Raw genomic sequence first — 16,498 nt, 5'->3', positions numbered from 1 at the left:
TGAGTGATTGCACCTGTTGGCCCATTAAAGGATGTGGCCATAAAAGGTTTCATTTGTGTCTCCTTTGAAGCAGAAAAGAAATGTCACTCTTATCCCTAGAAAACACTTTTCTTCTACAAAAGATCTGTATTCCTTCCCTACTAACCCATCCATTGTGTGTGTTTGGATGAATAACGTTTGCTATGAATCCAAGTGTTACAAACATTCGGCTAGATTACGAGTTTTTGTCGGTAAGGCTGTGTGGTGCTAACCAGCCTTTTTTTCTTACCGCTCACTTAAGCCAACGTTGGTATTAGAAGTTTTTTTCAAGCCGGCGTTAGCCTCAGAAAAGTGAGCGTTGAGCAAAATTTAGCTCCACATCTCACTGTATTACCAGCGCTGCTTACAATAGCGGTAAGCTGGCAAAACATGCTCGTGCACGATTTCCCCATAGGAAACAATGGGGCTGAGCTGGCTGAAAAAAAACACCTGCAAAAAAGCAGCGTTCAGCTCCTAACGCAGCCCCATTGTTTCCTATGGGGAAATTAATTTTATGTCTGCACCTAACACCCTAACATGAACCCCGAGTCTAAACACCCCTAATATTACACTTATTAACCCCTAATCTGCCGCCCCTGACATCGTCACCACCTACATTATATTATTAACCCCTAATCTGCCGCTCCAAACACCGCCGCCACCTACATTATACTTATGAACCCCTAATCTACTGCCCCCAACATCGCCAAACCCTACTTTATATTTATTAACCCCTAATCTGCCCCCCCACGTCGCCGCAACTATATTAAATTTATTAACCCCTAATCTGCCGCTGCCAACGTTGCCGCCACTATAATAAATTTATTAACCCCTAAACCTAAGTCTAACCCTAACCCTAACACCCCCTAACTTAAATATAATTTAAATACATCTAAATAAATTTACTACAATTAAATAAATTATTCCTATTTAAAACTAAATACTTACCGATAAAATAAACCCTAAGCTAGCTACAATATAAATAATAGTTACATTGTAGCTAGCTTAGGATTTATATTTATTTTACAATCAACTTTGTATTTATTTTAACTAGGTAGAATAGTTATTAAATAGTTATTAACTATTTAATAACTTCCTAGTTAAAATAAGTACAAATTTACCTGTAAAATAAATCCTAACCTAAATTACAATTACACCTAACACTACACTATCATTAAATTAATTACATAAATTACCTACAATTAACTACAATTAAATTAAGTACAAAAATCCCCACTAAATTACAGAAAATAAAAAGAATTACAATTTTTTAAACTAATTACACCTAATATAATCCCCCTAATAAAATAAAAAAGCCCCCCAAAATAATAAAATTCCCTACCCTATACTAAATTACAAATAGCCCTTAAAAGGGCCTTTTGCGGGGCATTGCCCCAAAGTAATCAGCTCTTTTACCTGTAAAAAAAATACAATACCCCCCAACATTAAAACCCACCACCCACACACCCAACCCTGCTCTAAAACCCACCAAATCCCCCCTTAAAAAAACCTAACACTACTCCCTTGAAGATCACCCTACCTTGAGCCGTCTTCACCCAGCCGGGCACAAGTGGACCTCCAGAGGGGCAGAAGTCTTCATCTGATCCGGCCAGAAGGGGACATCCAGATCGGCAGAAGTCTTCATCCAGACGGCATCTTCTATCTTCTTCCATCCGGAGCGGAGCGGGTCCATCTTGAAGACATCCGATGCGGAACATCCTCTTCCATCCGATGGCGACTAAAGAATGAAGGTTTCTTTAAGTGACGTCATCCAAGATGGCGTCCCTTCAATGCCGATTGGCTGATAGAATCCTATCAGCCAATTGGAATTAAGGTAGGAAAAATCCTATTGGCTGATGCAATCAGCCAATAGGATTGATCTTGCATTCTATTGGCTGTTCCAATCAGCCAATAGAATGCAAGCTCAATCCTATTGGCTGATTGGATCAGCCAATAGGATTGAACTTCAATCCTATTGGCTGATTGGAAGAGCCAATAGAATGTGAGATCAATCCTATTGGCTGATGCAATCAGCCAATAGGATTGATCTCACATTCTATTGGCTGTTCCAATCAGCCAATAGAATGCAAGCTCAATCCTATTGGCTGATTGGATCAGCCAATAGGATTGAACTTCAATCCTATTGGCTGATCCAATCAGCCAATAGGATTTTTCCTACCTTAATTCCGATTGGCTGATAGGATTCTATCAGCCAATCGGAATTGAAGGGACGCCATCTTGGATGACGTCACTTAAAGGAACCTTCATTCTTCAGTCGCCGTCGGATGGAAGAGGATGCTCAGCGTCGGATGTCTTCAAGATGGACCCGCTCCGCTCCGGATGGAAGAAGATAGAAGATGCCACCTGGATGAAGACTTCTTCCGGTCTGGATGTCCTCTTCTGGCCAGATCGGATGAAGACTTCTGCCCCTCTGGAGGTCCACTTGTGCCCGGCTGGGTGAAGACGGCTCAAGGTAGGGTGATCTTCAAGGGGGTAGTGTTAGTTTTTTTTTTAAGGGGGATTGGGTGGGTTTTAGAGTAGGGTTGGGCGTGTGGGTGGTGGGTTTTAATGTTGGGGGGTATTGTATTTTTTGTACAGGTAAAAGAGCTGATTATGAAACAACATAGAAAAGAAAGTGGGACTTCCACAATAAGAAATTCCCAAAAGTCTAGGTAAATCCAGCACAACTGTAGAATTGAATAAATACACAAAAGCCTATATGTCAAAAACGATATAAATATTTATTAAATTAAATTAACTGTATGCACAAAACACACATTCACATTCATACAGTGGATCCCGCACAAAAAAGTGGTATAAAGTACTGGCCAAAAATTATTATCTGGTGCACCAGGGAAAATAGACAAAAGGTAGTCCATTTAAGAATTGCAAATATTTTTGCAAATATTTTGTAATCCAACAGGTGCAGCGTTAATGCAAAAAGAATGCAGTTATACAGTCCCCGGTGTATAGAGACCAGTCACTTCAGACTTTAACCCCAAATGTTACTGTGTGAAGTAGTACGTTAAAGGCATAGCATAGGAGGAGCAGTGAACACTCGCGTCTTTATTCACAGGTGCTGTTTCCTCTTCAAACAATAGTATTCAGTGCACAAATGCATATCACATATTCTACCTGTATTTATTCACGCGGTCGCTCCTACTAGCTGCTTCACTCTCAAAGCGTCCAAACCTCAGGGGTAAGTCAGGATGAGCAGGGAATCTGCTGTAAAAGGCTGCCAAGCACGACGAGTCCAAACGCTTCAAAAAGAGCTGATTACTTTGGGGCAATGCCCCGCAAAAGGCCCTTTTAAGGGCTATTTGTAATTTAGTATAGGGTAGGGAATTTTATTATTGTAAAGAAGATGTTTAAACAGGGATTACATCTTTGTGAACATATTTTTTAAAAGAAACGCACTTTGATAAACAATCTTTCAAACGATAATGCGCCTTCATGAATGAGAAAACGTGTTTGAGCATCTTCTTTGCGCCTACAATATTGCAGTGGACCGGTTTTACATTTTACAGTTTTAGTACTGTTACAATCCAGTATTAGAAGATGCCATAAGTCCTTCTAATAGAAACCCATAGTCGTCTTCTTGTTTTCAGATGTAGTTCAAGCCAAACCAGAAAACAGTCCTCTTAAAACAATTAATGTAACTATTGTAAAAACAATACTTTTAAAATATTAAAAATTGCAATAGGTTAATTTCATACAATTATAAATTGGTAAGGGAACCAAAAAAGAAAAGGGTTTTACTAGCACTCATTCCTAATTAGTAGTATTTTTTTAAAAAAATTATTAATTTTTATTAAATTCGTGTTAAAACAAGGACCACCTTGGTAAAGTACCCAAACATAAAACTGAACACCTAGCCCCCCTGTTTCCTGGCCGATAGCAGCTCCCTCGGCTTCAGGTGTCAGGGACTAGGGACAGCGTTAAAACCAACAAATAGTGCACCTAAAGTGTGCTTACTAAGAGCACAAACGCGTTTCGGCTGTAGTATTCAGCCTTTTTCAATGTGATATGTCAAGCCGAGGCCCCGGTGCCACCCTCTTAAGTAGTGCTTGTTGTAAGTTTTCCAACCAATCCCATTCCTTTCTCGTGAAACGCCCTATTACCAGCCAATAAGAGTCTGTTGTACGGTAGGCGTGAGAACCGGCTGTGAACTGATTGGATTGGCTGTATGAATTTCAACACCAATGATTATTTAATTTCAGAGAGCGAATTACTTTAACTTTCAGTTATAAACCTTGTATCATCCAACATTTACAAAGAGACAAACATATAGAAAGACGCTATATTCGATCTTTACTAAAGTTTATGTGTGATTATATCGCCTCACTTATCGGCGATTATGTTATATCTCCGTGCTAAGTTATGGAGATTTTACATCCATGTTATCTGTTGCACTGTTTACTTTATTCACACTCGTCATCATTGTTTCCTACATATCACAATAAACAATCTGAAATATATATAATATAAGTCTGATCATTTGTAAAATAGTGTCCATTTTCAAATCACACAGCCCTAGAGCATTTAACACTCCCCTTCAAGGATATTACTAAAACAGTGTCATTAACCCTTTAGGGGCACTTGTAAGGATTTACTGTGATCTGATCCTCATAGAACCTCATAGTGTATCAGAGCAGAACACTATGAGGTTTATTTCAACTTACAACAATCAAAGTGAACATGTAAATACAATAGTGAGAAAACACTGGCACATCCTTAGAAGCGATGACAGATTGAAAGGTTTATTACCTGAGAAACCATCCTTTACTTTTAGGCGTGCCAGGAATCTCAATGATAATTTATCACAAAGTCACTTTGATAGGAATAGGAATAAAAAACCAATCTATCAAGGCTCAACACCCTGTGGTCATTGTAAAACCTGTCAATTTATGAGTAAAAAGGAATTTATCACAGACAGATTTTTAAAACAATGGAAAATTAAAACACACATTAACTGTCAAAGTGATAATGTCATCTACTGTTTATCATGCTCGTGTAATTTGATATACACATGCATGACAACTCGTAAACTAAGTACAAGAATAACAGAACATCTATGTAACATACGTAATGCCCAGAAAGATCAGAAAGAAGGTAAAAAAATAACCAGTGTGGCTAGACACTTTTTATCACACCACGCAGGTAAAACAACATCTTTCAAATGTTGGGGCATTGAAAGAGTTAAACCAGGGATCAGAGGTGGGAACACCGAGAATATTCTGTTACAAAAAGAAACAGGCTGGATATTCAAATTAAATTCAGTCATGCCACATGGAATGAACGAAGCGAATAATTATTGGGTATTCCTTTAATCCAATGAATAAATCTCTTATATATAGTGAATCTCTGTGAAATTTCTTCATTGTATAATCCCTGATAAGCAAAAAATTTTATGGCTATAATCACCAGGGAATCACACTCAAAGATGGGCGGACATGGTGACTTACAGGGATCGGATGCACACAAGTGTCTTATCCCTGTGGTCATCTATTCTCGCCAATTTTGAATTTAAATACAATGTAATGTACTTCATATCAAAAGTGCCGCCCGTAGTGCAGTTTTAAACAATTTCTAACATCACTGTATATGCAATGGGTATTCAGACTATAATTATTGTCTGTTATGTATATAACTATTGTTGACCATATAGAACATACGACACATCATGCTCTTCATAATCAGTGCATATGTATTTTCATACTAATGCAATTCAATGATTTATATCATTTTTGGAGATTTGATGCAGAAGCCCTAAATCAGATGACAAATACATAGAAGGTGTATATGTCATTTACAATAGAATTTAATCATACATAGTACCCCACTGCAAAAATAATTTTTTGAGTTGGTGAATTACTCTTAATGTAGATTCAAATGAAACATATCATAAATAATTCTGCAGTATTATATCTTCTTACGAAGGCCAAATCACATTTACTCCTTACAAGCGCCCCTCAATTGGACGGGCGTGTTGCACGCCATAAGGCTATGTGATTTAACAATGAAATATATTTTAAAGTCTTTGTAAAAATGTTCTATGAGGATCAGATCACAGTAAATCCTTACAAGTGCCCCTAAAGGGTTAATGACACTGTTTTAGTAATATCCTTGAAGGGGAGTGTTAAATGCTGTAGGGCTGTGTGATTTGAAAATGGACACTATTTTACAAATGATCAGACTTATATTATATATATTTCAGATTGTTTATTGTGATATGTAGGAAACAATGATGACGAGTGTGAATAAAGTAAACAGTGCAACAGATAACATGGATGTAAAATCTCCATAACTTAGCACGGAGATATAACATAATCGCCGATAAGTGAGGCGATATAATCACACATAAACTTTAGTAAAGATCGAATATAGCGTCTTTCTATATGTTTGTCTCTTTGTAAATGTTGGATGATACAAGGTTTATAACTGAAAGTTAAAGTAATTCGCTCTCTGAAATTAAATAATCATTGGTGTTGAAATTCATACAGCCAATCCAATCAGTTCACAGCCGGTTCTCACGCCTACCGTACAACAGACTCTTATTGGCTGGTAATAGGGCGTTTCACGAGAAAGGAATGGGATTGGTTGGAAAACTTACAACAAGCACTACTTAAGAGGGTGGCACCGGGGCCTCGGCTTGACATATCACATTGAAAAAGGCTGAATACTACAGCCGAAACGCGTTTGTGCTCTTAGTAAGCACACTTTAGGTGCACTATTTGTTGGTTTTAATGCTGTCCCTAGTCCCTGACACCTGAAGCCGAGGGAGCTGCTATCGGCCAGGAAACAGGGGGGCTAGGTGTTCAGTTTTATGTTTGGGTACTTTACCAAGGTGGTCCTTGTTTTAACACGAATTTAATAAAAATTAATAATTTTTTAAAAAAAATACTACTAATTAGGAATGAGTGCTAGTAAAACCCTTTTCTTTTTTGGTTCCCTTACCAATTTATAATTGTATGTTCAATATTAGGGTTAGCACCGGAAGTAATATTCTATTATTCCTAACTTACTATATCTAGTGCCAATAGGTTAATTTCACACATGTTAATTAGTTTTTCCATTACACACTAAACAAAGGAGTTAATTCAAAAGCACTTTTCTGTAACCTTAAAGCGAAGGTCAATTTAGATGAATCGGTGCCTGGTTTTTAATAAACCTATTAAAACAAGGGCACTTTAATTCATCAAAATTGACATTTCACTCGTTTTCTTCAAAAACGTACCTTTTAATCCTGACAGCCGCTGCAGCGCTTCCTCCGCCCGCTGCAAGCCCTCTTTGCGGGTCCAAAATGACGAATCCGGAGGAAGCCGGATTCATCATTTCTGGCGTATGAAGAGGCTTCCGACAGCCGGGGAATCGCTGGAGTGGCTGTGAAGATTAAAAGGTAAGTATTTGAAGAAAACAAGTGAAATGTCAATTTTGATGAATAAAAGTGCCCTTGTTTTTATGATTATTAAAAACCGGGCACCGATTCATTTAAATTGACCTTCGCTTTAAGAGGTTTGAAAGGACCATTGTATATGCCAGTTTTGGATGGCTTCCCAGTTTCTAGCCTGATTAAAAGTAAATAACAGATTAAAAGGCCTTTTCTAGATTTTTTCTAGTGAAAACACAGTTTTTTCGCTGCAGACTTTTATCTCACTGATCCATTGTGAACATTTGGAAAACACACTGACCAATTTGGGAGGAAACAGCCAGAAGATTCCGATTGACTCCACAGTCACTCAAATGATTTGAAGTTGCTAAGAAATGTTTGAGGGACAAAACTGTCTCAGAATGATCAGGAGTAAAGTCAGAATTGTGAAGATTAAATAGGTAATCACGTTTCTATTGTTAGAACCATGTCTATTGTTAGAACCATGTCTATTGTTAGAACCATGTCTATTGTTAGAACCATGTCTATTGTTAGAACCATGTCTATTGTTAGAACCATGTCTATTGTTGATACAAGAACGTGGCTCACTGAGCTCAATGTGGACAAAGTCTCTTGGCTGAGCAGAGAAATTCAAGATAGAAATAAATAATCGCTCTGCCATCCATCCTAGCTGAGGACAGTTTGCAAGAAAATTAAGCTACTATTTGGAACAACAGAAAATATGCAGCCATATTTTCAGGTGCAGTTACTTTCAAGGTGTATGCAGCTCATAAGTCAGAATATGCCAAGATAGGAGCAGATTTAATAGATTTTAGATTCCTTTAAAGCTTCCTGGGCCTCACCAGCCAAGAGCCATGTGTTAAATTAAGATTAGTGAATTTCTCAATGTACCTGCAGCAGTTTTGATTATTATAAGGAGATGTGAATTTGTGGAAAACAAATCCATGTGTATACCTGAAGGTGAGATCTAAAAACAAAAGTTTATCTCAAATGAGTATTTTTCAAGGCTTAAAAAAAGATGAGACCGTAGATGGGTGGCAATGTGATGTACATGCTGCTGCTTAGTAGATTAGAATATCACCCAGGTGCACCCCTATGATCTGATCCAGAAAATATCAGAACATTTCCTTAGCAAAAGTTGCTTGTGCTACAAAGAGGCTAAGGGGTATACAAGTATTTGAAGTGACTATAATGAGTTTATACTTGTCTGTACAATGCTGCATCTTGCTCTAAACCTAAAGTTTTTGTTTTCACCATTTTAAGAATTAATTTCACAGAAAATAAATTATGACTGGGGAGGTCTCCCTAAGGGTGATGGGGGAAACCAGATGCGGACTCCTTGCCCAGTGTGCTTAGAGGGATATGGCTGCCCATCACTGTTGAGGCCCACAGAAGGCAGAAACGATCATCTGAGGTTGTCATGTTCCTTGTTCAGAGGAGAATTGCCTGGTATTTCTGGGCTGGACTGACCTTACTCGGCGGGATCAGACTCATATACTTCAGGAAAATTTTCCTCTGTGAAAAGCACAACTGGGCTAAATGAGGCTGCTCCTAGGTGCTAGCTCGCAATAGAACAATCTACTGAGCTGTTGTTTGTTCCTGGTAAAGCACTTCTCTCTTTTAATGAATTTGTATTATGACCCTGGGGAGGTCTCCTTAAAGGTTATAGGGGAAACCAGACGTGGACTCCTTGCCCAGTGTGCTTAGAGGAATATGGCTGCACCTCACGGACGAGGCCACAGAAGGCCGAAATGATCACCTGAGGTTGTCATGTTCCTTGTTCCGAGGAGAATTGCCTGATATTTTGGGGCTGGACTGACCTTATTTGGCGGGATCAGACAGATTTTAACAGAGGCGTAACTAGAAACCACAGAGCCCAGGTGCAAGAATCTAAGAAGCCCCCCCCCCCAAAAAAAAAGAGTGAATTTAATACATCTTTTTTTTTTTCAACATTTAACACAGAAAAAAAATGTGAATCAGATTACATGTCTGCAAAAGGGGGTATCCTGTGCCCACAGTCTGTGAGATGGTCTGACCCCTATTACTGTATATAATGACACTGTTTAAGCCACCAGTACTGTATATAGTGAGTTAGTGACACAGTCTGTAATCTTCCGGTGAGATGGCTGGCCTAACCCTACCCACCCCAGTACTTTATAAAGATACCACGGTAGTCTGTGACATGGTCCAGTCCCCCTAAACTGTATATAGTGGTACTGTATAGTAACACTGTTTACCCCTGCACCCCCCTCCCATGCTGTAGTAGCAAGGTCTGTAATCTGCTGGGTCCACAAACATACACACACACACACACACACATACATGCATAAATACACACATAAACACAAATATACATGCATAAATACACAAACACATACATACACACAGACATACACTTACATACATACATACATACACATGCCTATAGTTTTAAGCTTCTATTTAATTGTACATTACAGTCATCACCCTGTGAGGTTATGGAATAACAAATATTTCTTATTATTATATTAAATATAAATCAGATATCAAAGGAACCTAAATCAAATGGTTCATAGAGAGAAGAACAAGAATTGTAATTCTATGACCAATGACTTCCTGACCCCGTGGGTTGTTCTATGTTACCAAGTTTGTATTTTACAGCATTAATAGTTTTACAGATAAAGCAAATGATTTAACCACTTGATTGGCCACAATTTCCATGCATGATGCACAGTTGTCAACCCAATTTATAGCAGTTTGTTTTCTGGGTAAAATAACTTTTTATACATGCGTCCTCTGTACCCCTGGTAGTACCGCCCCTGGGTTTTAATATTAAAGGGTCTCATTTATTTCCAAATAATTTAATAGGAACCACTATATATGTATTTATTTTGTAATAAGAAGAATATTTACAGATTTTTATATATATATATATATATATATATATATATATATATATATATATATATATATATATATATATATATATATATATATATATATATATATATATATATATATACACACACACACACACACACACATATATTTAATAATAAAACTGTCAAAATAATTCAGGGCAACTCTGACTACCACACCCCAATCTGTGCAACACTGCTAAAATAATCACAACATTTGTGTGTTTTCTTGCATTGTCCAAAATCAGCCATTTTCATCAGGAGAGCGAAGAGGATGAAAGAGAAACTAGTTTTGGTTTCATCATTTTATTCTCAATTCAAAAGGGTCTGAGGTGAATCTGAGGGGAACGGGTTCTAAAACCAGCTATGTGACTATTACAGGGATAAAATCTGTAAGCTATGTCGCCACACTGTTAAAAGCACAACTGGGCTAAAAGAGGCTGCTCGTAGGTGGTAACTCACCATAGAACAAGCTACAGAGCTGTTGTTTGTTACTGGTACAGCGCTTCTCTCTTTTTCTGAATAAATTATGACTGCACATCTGTGCTTTGAGGCAAAATAAAGAAAGGTCATTATGTGTGTTGTATTAAAAAGGGGAGTTTTCCATCATTTAGTCTAGAAACCAAGTGAACCTTTTCAATTTGACACAGGAACATCCCATTGGTATTGTAGGCAATGTCATATTTGCTATAATATTCTAAATAGTTTTAATAAACAGAAATTAAAAAAGTCATAAAAACCCAAGTGTTAGAGCATGCAGTCTAAAAAGACCTTACACAGAAAGATGCCAAAGGAATCAGTCTGTAAGGAAAGCCATATATAATAAATAATATAAAATATAATGCAATTGACCAGTGACAGGAACTGACCTTGCTTTGAAAAGTCCAGTACAGATAATATCCCTTTGGTTCCACTCGTAGGATTACTGGAGAGGCCATAGATGATTCCTAAGAATAAATCAAAATATAAGTTTTAGAAAAAGTAAGTTTCCAAATACCCATCAAGCCTTTTATATAGGAATCTTTTTTAAGGATCATGTATAAACATGATTGTTAGAGCACAGCTATGCTTTTATTCAGTATAAAACTACATCTTGTCATGTGCTTATTCAGTACTTTCTACACAAGATGTACCTTGGCACATTTCAATTTGAAATTTCAGCAATTCTGAAGAGATATTCTAGGAAAATTTGAAATGCACAGACTATAGCCCAGATTACGAGTTTTGCGTTAGAGGCTGTGGGTTGCTAACGAGCAGTTTTCCCTCACCGCTCACTTACCTGCAGCGCTGGTATTACGAGTTTTCAGAAACCCGTCATTAAAAGACAAGAAGTGAGCGTTGAGTAAAATTTTGCTCATTACCGCACTCCAATACCAGCGCTGCTTAAGTCAGCGGTGAGCTGGTGTAACGTGCTCGTGCACGATTTCCCTATACGAATCAACGGGGAGAGCAGGCTGAAAAAAGTCTAACACCTGCAAAAAGCAGCGTAAACTCACTAACGCAGCCCCATTGGTTCCTATGGGGAAATAAAAGTTATGTCTACACCTAACACCCTAACATGAACCCCGAGTCTAAACACCCCTAATCTTACACTTATTAACCCCTAATCTACCGCCCCCGACATCGCTGACACCCACATTATATTATTAATCCCTAATCTGCCGCTCCGGACACCGCCGCCACCTACATTATACTTATGAACCCCTAATCTGCTGCCCCCAACATCGCCGACACCTACATTATACTTATTAACCCCTAATCTGCTGCCCCCAATGTCGCCGCCACCTACCTACACTTATTAACCCCTAATCTGCCGCCCCCATCGTCGCTGCCACTATAATAAACATATTAACCCCAATAACCGCCACACTCCCACCTCGCAAACATTAGTTAAATATTATTAACCCCTAATCTGCCGGCCCTAACATCGCCGACACCTACCGACATTTATGAACCCCTAATCTGCCGCCCCCAACGTCGCTGCCACTATATTAAAGTTATTAACCCCTAAACCTAAGTCTAACCCTAAACCTAACACCCCCTAACTTAGATATAATTACAATAAATCAAAATAAATATTAATATCATTAACTAAATTATTCCTATTTAAAACTAAATACTTACCTGTAAAATAAACCCTAAGATAGCTACAATATAACTAATAGTTCCATTGTAGCTAACTTAGGATTTATTTTATTTTATTTAACAGGCAAGTTTTTACTTAGTTTAACTAGGTAGAATAGTTATTAAATAGTTATTAACTATTTAATAACTACCTAGTTAAAATACAGACAAATTTACCTGTAAAATAAAACCTAACCTAAGTTACACTAACACCTAACACTACACTATAATTAAATAAATTAATTAAATTAAATACAATTACCTACATTAAATTAAATTAGCTAAAGTACAAAAAAAAACTAAATTACAGAAAATAATACACAAATTAGAGAAATTTAAACTAATTACACCTATTCTAATAGCCCTATTAAAATAAAAAAGCCTCCCCAAAATAAAAAAAAAAACCCTTTCCTAAAACTAAACTACCAATAGCCCTTTAAAAGGCCTTTTGCAGGGCATTGCCCCAAAGTAATCTATTTAATAACTATTCTACCTAGTTAAAATAAATACAAACTTGCCTGTAAAGTAAAAATAAATCCTAAACTAGCTACAATGTAACTATTAGTTATATTGTAGCTATTTTAGGGTTTATTTTACAGGTAAGTATTTAGTTTTAAATAGGAATAATTTAGTTAATGATAGTAATATTTATATTGTAATTATATTTAAGTTAGGGGGTGTTAGTTTAGGGTTAGACTTAGGTTTAGGGGTTAATAACTTTAATATAGTGGCGGCGATGTTGGGGGTGGCAGATTAGGGGTTAATAAATGTAGGTAGGTGGGGAGATGTTAGGGCCGGCAGATTAGGGGTTAATAAATATGGGGTTAATAAATATAATGTAGGTGTCGGCGATGTTGGGGTCAGCAGATTAGGGGTTCATACATATAATGTAGGTGGCGGCGGTGTCCGGAGCGGCAGATTAGGGGTTAATAATTTCATTTTAGTGTTTGCGATGCGGGAGGGCCTCGGTTTAGGGGTTAATAGGTAGTTTATGTGTACTTTTTAGCACTTTAGTTATGAGTTTTATGCTACTGCGTTGTACAATAAAACTCATAACTACTGACTTTTAAATGCGTTAGGACTCTTGACGGTGTAGGGTGTACCGCTCACTTTTTGGCCTCCTAGGACAGACTCGTAATACCGGCGCTATGTAAGTCCCATAGAAAAAGACTTTACGAAGTTTACGTAAGTCGTTTTGCGGTAAGGCCAAAGAAGTGTGTGGTGACCATAAACCTTCAGACTCATAATACCAGCGGGCGTAAAAAAGCAGCGTTAGGACCTCTTAACGCTGCTTTTTTTACCCTAATGCACAACTCGTAATCTAGCCGTATATCTCTCTGCACAAAATTGTGATTTCAACTACAAAAAATACTAGGCAAGTACAATGCAATAAATTTCCCAAAACTTACAATCATATGCTTACATTCTGCCTGCTGTGCATGACCAATACGTGACACCAAATTTAAAACTAAAGTTTCCTGATTCAAATAGAGCATGCAATTAAAAAAAATAATAATTCCATTATCAATTTGTGCTGTCTTTTTATATGCACACTTTTTGAGACACTAGTTCCTACTGAGCAAGTATAAGAGTTCATAGTATATACGCATGTGAGTCTGTAATTGGCTGATGACTGTCACATGATCCAGTGGGCATGGAAATAGAAGCAGAAAAAATTATCTTAAAAAATCTACTGATAATTGTTATTGTGCATAACTAGATTATGCAATTCTATTATATGTAATGGACATTTAACTGTTTTTAATAGGAGCTGTAATGCCAGCTCCATTGAAACTAAGTAGAGTTGTGTGGCATTGCATATTGTGCATGATAGCCCTGAGCTGCTGAGGGAGAGATGAAGGAGCACACTTTGCTTAGTTTCAATAAAGCAAGCCCCTGATTGGCTTCACTGGTCACTAAGGGCCCTATGATCAAAGGATCGTCATAATAGCAATATGTGGTATTGCAAATCAAAAGTGCATGTGAAATGTTCTAAATGGATTGGATGTTTGTTTGAATGTAGTCGTATAAAGAAGCATGGGTGGCTTTGGATTGTAAAAACAGGATATGGTGGATATGGATTTTGTAGGCAGGATATGGTGAATGTGGATTGTGTAGGCAGGATATGGGTGGCTTTGGATTGTGTAGACAGAATATGGAGGGTTTAGATTTTGTAGGCATGATATGGTGAATATGGATTGTGTAGGCAGGATATGGGTGGCTTTGGATTGTGTAGGAAGGAGAAGGGTGGCTTTGGATTGTGAGGGCAGGCTAAGGGTGGGTTTGGATTGTGTAGGCAGAATATGGGTGGGTTTGGATTGTGTAGGCAGTATATGGTGTGTTTGAATTGTGTAGGCAGGATATGGGCGGGTATGGATTGTGTAGGAAGAAATGGGTGGAAATGGATTTTGTAAGCAGGATTTTGGTTGATATGGATTGTGTAGACAAGATATGGATGAGTTTGAATTATGTAGGCAGGATTTCAGTTGATATGGATTTTTTAGGCAGGATATTGATGGTTTTGGATTGTGTAGGAAGGATTTTGGTTGTCATGGATTATGTAGGTAGGATTTCGGTTGGTATGGATTCTGTAGACAGGATATGGATGGGTTTGGATTGTGTAGGAAGGATTTCAGTTGACATGAATTGTGTAGGCAGGATTTCAGCTGGTATGGATTGTATAGGCAAAATATGGATAGGTTTAGATTGTGTAAGTAGGATATGGATGGGTTTAAATTGTGTAGGCAGGATTTCAGTTGGTACGGATTGTGTAGGCAAGATATGGATGGGTTTAGATTGTGTAAGTAGGATATGGATGGGTTTGTATTGGGTAGGCAAGATTTTAGTTGGTATGGATTTTGTAGGCAGTAGACGTGCATTTTGTTTCGTTCAGAATCGAAATTTGGCCAAATTCGCCAAATTCGGTGATTCGATTAGAATTTCCGAAATTACCCTAGCAATGAAACTAAACTAATCCGAATGCATTTGTAACGAATAGATCCGAATTAGTTCAGATTTATTCATTACATTCGAATGGCCATGGACTAATCACAATTCAGTATAAAAATTTAATTTATAATCACAATTAAGTATAAAAATTAAAATTAGTGAGATTTAGTGAGATAGAACAGTGAAATAATTCCGTTTGTGTAACTTGGAACCATCTGAATCAACAAAACACATACCGAACTTCCTAATTTATTAATCAAATCCGAAACGAATACATCCGAATTTATTTGAATCTGAATAAAGCCGAAACTAATACATTCAAATGTATCCAAATTCTAATCGATCCAAAGCAAAATTTGAAAAAATCTGAATCGGTCCGAAACGAACCAAAACTATTTTTTCCGCTACGCACATGTCTAGTAGGCAGGATATTAATGGATTTAGATTGTGTAAGCAGTAAGCAGTATTTGGATGGGTTTGTATTGTATAGGCAGGATTTTGGTTGGTATGGATTGTGTAGCAGTATATGGATGGTTTGGATTGTGTAGACAAGATATGGATGGATTTGAATTGTGTAGGGAAGATATGGATCGGTTTGGATTGTGTAAGCAGGATATTGATGGGTTTGGATTGAGTAGGCAGGATTTCGGTTGGTATGGATTGTGTAGGCAGGATATGAATGGGTTTGGATTGTGTAGGCAGGATTTCAGTTGGTATGGATTGTGTAGACAGGATATGAAAGGTTTAGATGGTGTAGGCAGGATTTCAAATGGTATGGATTGTGTAGGAAGTATATGGATGGTTTGGATTGTGTAGGCAGGATATGGTGGGTTTGAAAGATCTAGGGCCAAGATATAATGCATCAACTGGACAATCTGTTACAGAGGCCACTGTTTTATGGTCTTATTTGAAAGTCGGGAAATTCAGCAATAATGACAGAAAGCAGGGCAGGTGCTGAAAAACTGGGACCTTTGATCATATAAGGGCAATATGAAATCTGTACTTTTATTTATTTTACATTATATTGAGAGGTGTATATAAGACACTTTTCACACTGCTTTTTTAATTTGTGGGTTAATTATAAAATTAGAATTCAAATATATTATTTAAACAGTAAAAA

At 37.5% G+C, this 16,498-nt stretch overlaps 1 protein-coding gene across 1 annotated transcript in view; it reads right to left on the bottom strand.

The window, feature by feature from the left end:
* Nucleotides 1-16,498, bottom strand: part of PLCB2 (phospholipase C beta 2) — a 256,010-nt gene that overhangs the window by 212,667 nt on the left and 26,845 nt on the right. The window contains exon 2 of the mRNA XM_053697903.1: nucleotides 11,175-11,252. Within this exon, the coding sequence (XP_053553878.1) occupies nucleotides 11,175-11,252 (78 nt within the window). The remainder of the gene's footprint in view (nucleotides 1-11,174; nucleotides 11,253-16,498) is intronic.

Source organism: Bombina bombina, chromosome 1, assembly GCF_027579735.1.
Source record: "Bombina bombina isolate aBomBom1 chromosome 1, aBomBom1.pri, whole genome shotgun sequence".
NCBI classification, from domain to species: Eukaryota; Metazoa; Chordata; class Amphibia; order Anura; family Bombinatoridae; genus Bombina; species Bombina bombina.
The sequence above is the reverse complement of the archived record's forward strand: the minus strand, read 5'-3'. Positions and strand labels throughout refer to the sequence as shown.